The sequence below is a fragment of the Lonchura striata genome, chromosome 5 (assembly GCF_050655825.1).
Source record: "Lonchura striata isolate lonStrDom1 chromosome 5, ASM5065582v1, whole genome shotgun sequence".
In the NCBI taxonomy this organism is placed as follows: domain Eukaryota; kingdom Metazoa; phylum Chordata; class Aves; order Passeriformes; family Estrildidae; genus Lonchura; species Lonchura striata.
The window spans coordinates 43118455-43128098 of NC_140707.1; the positions used below are offsets into that span (position 1 = coordinate 43118455).

Sequence of the window (9644 nt, forward strand, 5' to 3'; positions counted from 1 at the left end):
ACGGAAGAAACAAATCAAACAAAAAGCCCGTAGCAAATGTGTCAGAATATTGTTTTATTTTTCAATATTAGTATTTATAGAATTTTAACACTTACTAAGACACAGTCTTCAATTACACAGAACCACCTCTGCATGACCAGAAGACACAATCCTCCTCTCTGGCACAGGAGAAGTAAATGAGGCAAGGGGTTTAAAAAAAAGAAAATTGGCCATTTCCTAATATTGAAGGTCTGAGAGCAGAACCCAGGCAATCTGATTACAACTATGTATCTGTCTTATTACCAAAACCATCAAAATTCATACATCCTGGCCACATGGATTTTATTTGCACAAAAAATCTCAGTTCTCAAACCCAAAAATTCTCAAACATTTAATTTTACAATTTTGCACTCCCTTGGCATGCTCATTATATACAGCTGGTACCAGCAATCAATTTCTTCTTAAAAATCTTCTAAAATTAGAGACAGCAATGCCGAAAGTTTTTTGCATCATCAGTAGCACAGTCATACATCTGTAGCACAGATCAGTATCATTTGAATCACAAGTGGAACTTGTAATGAGATAGTTAACTACCCCCTGAAGAAGGCACAAACATACCTGTCTGAAGTCTATCCTACTATGAAACTTCCAAATTATTGCTGACCCTATAGCAAGCAAAGACCAGTGATTATCAACAATAATTAGGGCTTACAAACATATAGCTTTGTTACATAAGGTCAGCTCCATACATAGATTTAAAAAACCATCAGGATTTCCCATTTTAAATGTACAAATCTCATCTCTAAATCCTGAATTAGCTTCTTTACACCTTTTAAAAATGTATTCCTGTTCAAGGTTCAACATATATCAGCCTCAATCACAGGCCTCATATTAAGACATGCTGTACTGGGATCCAGAATAAGCACACCATGCACAGTAAGGAATACCCAGCGCTCAGAATACTTTATCACATCTGAGAGGTTAAAAAGTTTCTAAGAAGCTACATAAAAAATCCTAAATCAGAGCAGGCATTGTACTCCCACCTTTCACTACTCTTACTTAATCCTTTCAAAAAAGGCTAAGGAGAGAGAAATCTCTTCTGCCCTCAAGGTTTATACCACTTCACCAAAACAGTTCTGCACAATTTCTGTAGGAATAAAAATGCCAGGCAGGAATCCTCACTGACAGCTACATCTTACCAGTTCTGGGGTTATTTAGAGAAGACAGTCAGTCTCAGTTATTTTTAATAAACTTGGCACTAGATTTCAGTAATTACTTGTTTCATTAATGAAATTTTTGATGCTTCTTGTTGTTACCTATGTTTGTTGACAACATTTGACTTTACTTAAAACTGAAATAAATCAGTTTCATTTTTGCTTTGACAAACTTCAGTATCTCAACTAACCAGCAGGAGTCAAAGAAAAAGAGTGATTGTTAAGAGCTGTCAGATCATCTTGAAGAAGGCTTATTAATTTATTACTATTTTCTGGAGTTTTCAAAAAAAACCTCAAAAAAACCCAACTCTTCCATAGACTTTAATGACACCTGCTCTTGCAAACCATTCCAGTCAAAAACTGGCTCACAAAACCATTCAAGCAAAGCTTTTGGGACACAGCATTCCTTCTGGTATTCTGAATAGGTGAGTGTTAAACTTGCATTAGCAGAATTAGACTTCCTTACATAATTAAAACATTATGAACAGCAGTAGTCAAGACACAGGAATGAATACATCTGGTGGGGGGGGAAGAAGAAACAGATGCTATACCACCTAATTTTTAAGATGGTTTAGATGTTTCAATTATACACATTTGGTGAATTCTTGCATAGTGTACACATGAAAAATATATCCTTCTGAATGGAGGTTTGGTATCACATAGCAGTGCAGAACTGAACACAGTAATTGATGAAGTTTCTATGGCCTGTTTTCCCTGTTTGAATTATTTACTGTCATATGACATTGAGTTCTTACAGAGAAGAATGCTTGTGAGTGGTTTCCTTTCAGAGATAGATTAATTTACTGTCATTATAGTGGGACAAAATTAATAATAGTAATAATAATAATAGTATCACCATCATCATCTGTTTTCCCCACCTTAACTGGGGCATTGGGAGTTAGCGCCTGTGTGTAGCAAGTGAATTGTTATTTAATCAGAACCACATTTATAAACAAATTCTAGCACTCAGAGCACTTAAATGCAATTTTTTTTTGTCCCTCAGCATATCTAAAGGCTTGCAGGTTGCTTGGATTTTCTTCCTTTTCTTGTTCCTATGTAGGAGAAAAATTAAAGCAATGAATATAGACAAATTAATATCTATTTTTAAACAAATTGATATCACAGATATCAGCATCAACATTACTGTAAAGATAAGCTTGAAAAGATTAGAAAACACATGCACTTATAAAATGTCTGCTTACTTTTAACAAGTTTAAGTGCTGCTCAACACCACTGCAGTCTTATAGATTGATTCCTATTACAGCTTTCAGGTAGGAGAGGTGCTGTGCTTAAGCTAGTATAACATACCATAAAATTTTTTACCATATACAAAATGTTACCACTTTATGAATGAGAAAAACCACAGGCAACAGTAACAGTCAAAAGATTTGACTAGAGCACAGTCTAAGAATTAATGAAAAAAACCCCAAATTTTACTTACAGAGTACAAAAAACCATGCACAACAGAAGTATATATTGCTATTGTCTTAAGTCTAGAAATACATGGCAATACACACCTAGTGAAGTATTAGAAAGTATAAAAAAAGTTGCAAATGTGTTTATATCTTACTGTATTTTAATTTGGAACTTTGTTGCACATTAGTTGGCCATAATTAGATACAAAACAATGGATAATGCTTTCAGAAAGAGGTATGAATATATTCAAGGGAGAAGGGAGGAACAAACTTTATATTTTTAGGGAATATTAAATTTTTGTTTGCAATCAATTCCAGTTATTCAATAACTGTGCAAACTCTGCTAGTTTAAATTTACTTGCTGAAGTGTTTTTGCACACTAGAATGGAAAGGAAAAAAAGAGACATTTCCTTCTCAAAGCAGCCATAAAGAAACTGGGATCGCGAACAATATGGCAACTTCCAGACATATTTCAAATTATTTAGAGTAACATGTAACATCTTGTAATTGAGGAAGAAGAGTAAAAGGGAGAAAGCAAACATTTAACATTTGAACAACAACATTTAAGACAACATACACTCTATGTCATATCATAGTCAGTCTTTTGGAATCAGCAGAGTAAAAACCAAAAAAGACAAAATTATTTCCTTTGTCTCCTTTTCAAATTTGTGTTAATACTCTGAAGAGTATTTTTTATTTCTGGTGTTCATCATAATTCCATTAAGTCATCACCTATACAGACAGTTTCTCCAGATACACACAAGAATGGCTAAATAACAAGCAAAATTGCCAGCATTTACCCCCAAATGCACCAGGATTACCCTCAGCTTTAATCCTGTGACTTCTGATCCTGTCAGGATTTATTCTTTTCAAGAAACATCCCTACTTTTAAAAATTACGCTGATGTCCTCACAGTCACTTTAACACATCAAGAGCATTACAATTTAAGTGGACAAACAAGGGAAACACTCGGCATTCTTGAATTCAAATATTACTGCTGGCTCCACTTGCACTGAAACATCCAAAAGCATTTTTTCTGCAATATCACAGTAATCAAGGACTGTTGCTAGGGTGAACCTTTTTCTGAAAGAAAAAAGTAAAAATACCCATCCCCCCCTCCAGCTGACTCTGAGATTATGTAACATGCAAATTCAGTTTCACCTTCAAAACAGTGTCATACAACATAAAGCCAAACAGCAAGAATCAGTTCATAAGACTGGAAAAGCCTCCCAAGGACTCTATAAGCAACTTTCCCTCAAATGAAAGTATGTTAGAATTGCAGTGATTTAATATAATCAATTGGGTTAGAAAATCCTATCCTCAAAAAAAAAAAAAATATATATATATATATATAGTTCTATTTACAAATTCCTTTCATTGAGGGATAAAGAATTTCAGAGTCTATATATGCCCTAAACTGCGGAAAGAAATTTAACCTGCTGAAAAGTGTTAAAATCCTCAACTAGTAAGCCCAAACTAACAGGCATTACTTTCTATGGTACAATTTAACATTCATCTTTCAGTATCTGGGCTTGTAAGGCAAGGTGAATACAATTCTGAAGTACAAACAGCATTTTCATCTATATTAAAGGAAGACATGAATAAATACCTTATTTAAAAATTTAGTTCACCTTTACTTTTTCAAATCAACATTTGATGTTTATAGCATCATAACCTGAGGTTATTAAGCACACAGCATTAGAATATACTGTGTTTAATTTACAATCTCTTTAATTAAATTATCCAGGAAAATGAATATAGTTATGTGGTAAAACAATCAGCATGTGACAGTCTGAATCTGTAAGAAATACAATATGTAAAAACAACTGAATACGATTCAAGAGCAGTAGCATTCCCTGAAACAAAAAGTGGCCACCTGCAATACAGAGGAAAGTAAACAAGCCAGTAAAGCAGTGCTCCTACTTTTCGATTGCAGCAACTACGACTCCATCTTAAGCCTGTCATCATTCATCCCCACGGAATGAGGGCTACACAGCACAAAACTATTCTGTTTTCCCCAATACTGAAATTCAGTCACATTTCTAGACAGCAATTCAAACCTGCCATCAAAACAGGAATTTGGTGTAGTGCTCACTGACACGACTCCTTTAACATTATTATATTCAGTTGCATGAGTAGCAAATTGACCCATGAGTCCAAAAAATCTACTTATTCCTTCATTTAAAAACTGATTGGTTTTGGGAATATATTGTGTTGATGCTGACCACTCTGACTGCAAAATATCACTGAGGAAGAAAAGGATAAAATTATCTGAGGTACAGAAATACTTTCCTTTAAGTAATACCTAACTGACAAATACAATACATCATTACAAGAACAATGTAAAAATCATCAATGAAAACTCATCCGTAGTAATCAGAACTGTGTATGTTCATGATATGCATATGTTCATGATCGAGAAGAAACCTAGTAGTCCTTAATGGAGCTTCTTAATTAATCTTTCCCACCACCACTGAGAATTTATTATTAACTGAGGTCAAACTCCAGACACCACTAATATTTATATCTGACTCTGTAAAATGAAGTTTTATAAGCAAAGAATAATGCTCAATTACCAGAATATTCCTGTTAGCTACAATGACACAAAATGCATTGCAAAATATCCGTATTCACTCTTATATGCTGAAAGATGTTAATGAGCTCAAGGCCATTGATGCCATCAATTCTACTGATAAAATTAAACACGGTGAACTTCTAATACATTAATTTCAATCTGCAGACCCTGTCTTATTTTCACTAACAGTTTATCTATCTGGCATTTCAATCCTATTTCCCAGCCATTTGAAGTGACACGCTTGTGCTATGTGCAAAAGCAGCCAGAGAGAAATTATAACTCTGGCCACACCAAACATGCTGTCAAAAAAAGCAAAGCAACCGAGAAGCATTTTTCTTATTTTATTTCTGATATTTAAATACAGGAGGTAAAAAAAAAAAAACCAAAAAAACCATTTATTCTTTAAGAAAAAGCATAGTTTATAGTGCTTTGTAAGGGTATTTATATAAGAACACATTTCATTCTATAGCACCACTGAATAAATGCAAAGCAAATACTGTATATGAACTTTCCTTTTTTTATTAAATAAAGATTTGTAATATCTCTTAGGCTGTACTAACAACAAGCCTCCTCTACTCCATGGATGTATAATTAAGGATCACCTCTGTGTAATTTGTTAAGATAATAAAAAAGCATACTCATGAGCAATGAACATCACCATTTTAACACTGGCAACCACAAAACAGCTGCATAAAAAAAATACACTGTCTACTCTGCGGATCCTTCATCAGTAAATTCCACTGTGGGATTTTTAATTTTCAATAAATTTAAAATCAAAGATAATACAGTGCCCTCTAAGTAATTTATGCCATATTAAAAACATTCATAGTATTCTGATATTTCAGAGGTTTCTTTAGCCATGGCATAGGTTAAGGAGAAAGTACGATTGCTAATCTGCTGTAAAATTCTCTTAGTAAACAGACAGAAAAATGAATAGCAATGTTGATTTCTATCAATTTAGTTGTCTTCACTGTCACCTGTATAATAGGCAACATTTTCAGATGCCTAATTAGGTATGACTGACTTCCTTCTGCACCATGATGTTTTGCAGATGTAAGGCTGTATTGTTCAATAAAATGTAAATTACTCCAAATGGATTAATTCTCTGTCTTGAAAATACATTCATAATAATGAATTTGATTGTCAGTATTCTATTTTTGACACAGTATTCATGAAGGGGACAATATTTCAACATTTTCTGAATAAAACTCTTCCTGGTTTAAATGTAAGATGGTACAGCGAGAAGGTACTTCTGAATTCATGCTCCTTTATAGGAAAAGGATAAACATAAACCATAAAAATAAGCCTGTCTCGTCCCTCCACATCCCCCTTTACAGTGACTTCCCATGCTCGCAGCCATAAGCCCTCTTTCTGCTGCCCTCTTCGATAAACCTGCCGGCCTGGCTGCCTCTCCCTTCCCATGCAGGTCTGATCTTCGAGGCTGCTGAATGCAGACACTGTACTGCACTGTGAATGGACAGCCAGGTATTTTATGAATGGAGCTGATCACGTGTTCCCAGCACCTCCCCGAGCTGATATTTCCCACATAACTGTGTCAACAAGCAGCGAACAGTACATATTAATACAGCAGCTTCTGGAGACCTTCCGCCGCCGGCCGCGGGCCGCAGGCCGGCCCTCAGCCCGGGAGCAGCCGCTTCGTGCGCTCCGCAGGGCAGGTTCCGCCGCAGGTCAGCGGCGGTGACAGCAATTCTTTTTTCGCAATTTTTTTTTTTTTTTTTTTTTTTTATGAATGGAGATTGTGGTATGCAAATGAGAGCGATTCACAAAAAAAGGAAACATGGCGGCGGCGGCCCCGGCTGCCGGCCCCGCGGGCGCCGCGGCGGCTCCCCCGGCCCGGCTCGCCCCGGCCCGCTCAGCGCCGCGGGCGGCAGCGCCCGCGCCCCGCGCCCCGCCGGGCTCCGCTCCCCGCGGGGCCGGCCCGCGCCGCTCCCCGGGGACCCGAACGCCGCGCTTGCGGAGCGCACGGGAAGGTGCGCAGGCTTTGCTCAGAAGTAGGCAGTGAAATGGGAAATCCATCTTTCCTGCCGGAGGAGCCCCGTCGGCACTCTGCCTGTCAGCTCGGCTGCTCCCGGCCGCTCACCGCTACCTACAGATACAATGGGCGCAGCGCTCCCTCCCCACCGCCATGGCCGCGGCCGTCACCGCATCATTCATAAAATAAGACCGAGCAAACATCGACATCGCAAATCGTAACGCTACGGCTCGGAGACCGCAGCAATCGACTTTAAACTTCCCGACCACAAGAAAAGTTTCAAAATACTTTATATTCCTATTTCAAAGCCATAAAGAACTCGGATATTTTCTGACAAACATTTACCGTCTCCGACCCGAATGTATTTCAAAGACCAATTACATGCAGGAGAATACAGCCGCACACACACACAATCTCCTCTGGATTTCCTCCAAACCAGTCACAGCAAAAATATTAAGAGATCCCTTTCCTCTCTGGGGGGTGGGGAGGGGGAAGGGAAGGGGGAAAAGTCCCAAGAGCTCATTAAAAGACAAAAAAAAAAAAAAAAAAAAAAGAGAGAAAAAAGAAAGGGAAAAAAGAGCTTTAGGGTAGGTTTAAACTGTATTTACACTGACTGACTCATCCAATTAAAATTCAGGAGCAGTTTCCTGCAGGATGAAGCTCCCACACACTAGTTTCCATGTGAAACATCTACAAGTAATAGGATTTTATCAGAGGTAGTAAGTGCCGACACCTCTCTGGGCATTTCAGACCTATCCTGCCCCTCCAAGGCACCATCGTTACCTGCACCGTTTTCTACCGGGCTTTAACTAAATCAGGCTTTTCTGGCCGGCGGCTAGTAGCCCTTCCATAACTAAGCTCCTTCACAAAGAGGGAGCTTCTGGGCTTCCATGTACGCGAGCAGAAATGCGCAGTCCGCGCAGGGGGAGGACAGCACACGTACGTGCGCGGGCAAAGGCCCCGCGGGGCGCGGAGCCGAAGGGACGCGTCGAGCCCCATCCCCATTCCGAACCCGGGGCGCAGGGGAGGGGGAGCACCGCCACTTACTCGTTAGAAGTCGCCGTCTCTTCGCTCATTTTCTCCTCACCACGATCCGACAGGCACACGGAGCAGGACCGACGCAGCCAGGGCGCAGCCAGAACTCACCAGAAACTTCACCATTGTTACCCCCTGTCTGCCGCCCCCGGCCAGGGCACGGGCCGTGCGGTGAGTAAGGGAGGGGAGGCGGGGGGAAGGAACAGGAGAGCGGTCTTTATCCTGGAAACCCGAAATCCTGATGTCCGGCGGTGCAGCCTTACTTCCCCTATCGTTGGAGACGACGATGATGATGGTGGCGATGGTGAAGCAAATAGAAGCAAAACCCACGGATCTTCTGATATTGAGCTGCTCCCAGTTAGAGGGGGATAGAGTTGTGGAGACAAGGGAAGGCTCCCCGCCGCAAAAAGCTGCACCGCACCGTCCTCCCGCTGCAGCTCATCTCCCGCTGCAGCCGCCTTCGTTGCTGCCCTCCTCCTCCTCCTCCTCCTTCTGCTGCTGCTCGGCCGCCTCCCTCCCTCCCTGCCCACCCGCCTCCCGCGCACAGCCGGGGCAGGCGGCGGCAGAAATTCCTCCAGACACCGGAGCCACCACAGGCCGGGGCAGGCGGGGAGGGAAGGGGAAAGGGGGGCAGAGAGGCTCGGCGAGGATCTCCCACCCCCTCCAAAGCGACGCCAAGCACTGCGGAGGGAGGACGCGCCGGCCCGAAGGAGAAGGCTGGCGACGGGGGGAGGGAGGCGTTTTAAACCAGCCTGGGGGTGGGAAGGGGGGGGACGGCGGAGAGCGAGGATGCGTCACGGCTGTTTGTGTGAGGAGAGGCGCGAGCAGGGAGGGGGAGCCGAGCTCCCGGGGCCAGAGAGGAGCCCTCGGCTGCAGGATGAGGGGGAGAGGAGGGAGAAAGCCCGCGGGGAAGTTCAGCGGAGGCGCTTCCTCCCCGGCAACAACTCCATTAGCGGCCGCTGCCGCCGCCTCGGCTCCTCGCGGCCGCCCCCGCCTCCTCCTCACAGGAAAACTGGGCGGAAGCGTTGACTTCAGGCTCCTTCCGCCGCCACAGCTTGATCCAAAATAACCACGGGGGAAAGGGAGGCGGGAGAGGAGGGAAGAGCGAAGGGAGGAAAGTAATCCCCTTGACCCGCGCCCGCCGCCGGACGGGCTCGCGCCGCCGCCCTCCCCGCGGCGCCCGGCGCTGCCCGGCGCTCGAGTTTCCTGAAAGTAGTTCCCTCCCCCTGGCGCTGCCTCACGCGCCTCCCGGGGAGCCGCCGCCGCACACGCACGCACGGCGCCGCGGAGGGATACGCGGGCTGCCCGCTGCCGCGCTCCTTCCTGCTCCGAGGGCGCGGGGCCGCCGCTGCCGGGGCCCGGCGCGCCGGCCGGCCCCCGCTCGGAGCGGCTCCGCGCAGCCCCCCGCGGGCCGCGAAGGGGTCCCGGGAGCG

The 9644-nt window shown here is 42.9% G+C and overlaps 1 protein-coding gene across 1 annotated transcript in view; it reads right to left on the minus strand.

Annotated features, from left to right (window-relative positions):
* Nucleotides 1-8705, minus strand: part of SPRED1 (sprouty related EVH1 domain containing 1) — a 57292-nt gene extending 48587 nt beyond the window's left edge. The window contains exon 1 of the mRNA XM_021539295.4: nt 8224-8705. Within this exon, the coding sequence (XP_021394970.1) occupies nt 8224-8252 (29 nt within the window). The 5' untranslated portion in view covers nt 8253-8705. The remainder of the gene's footprint in view (nt 1-8223) is intronic.
* Nucleotides 8706-9644: the final 939 nt, after the last annotated feature.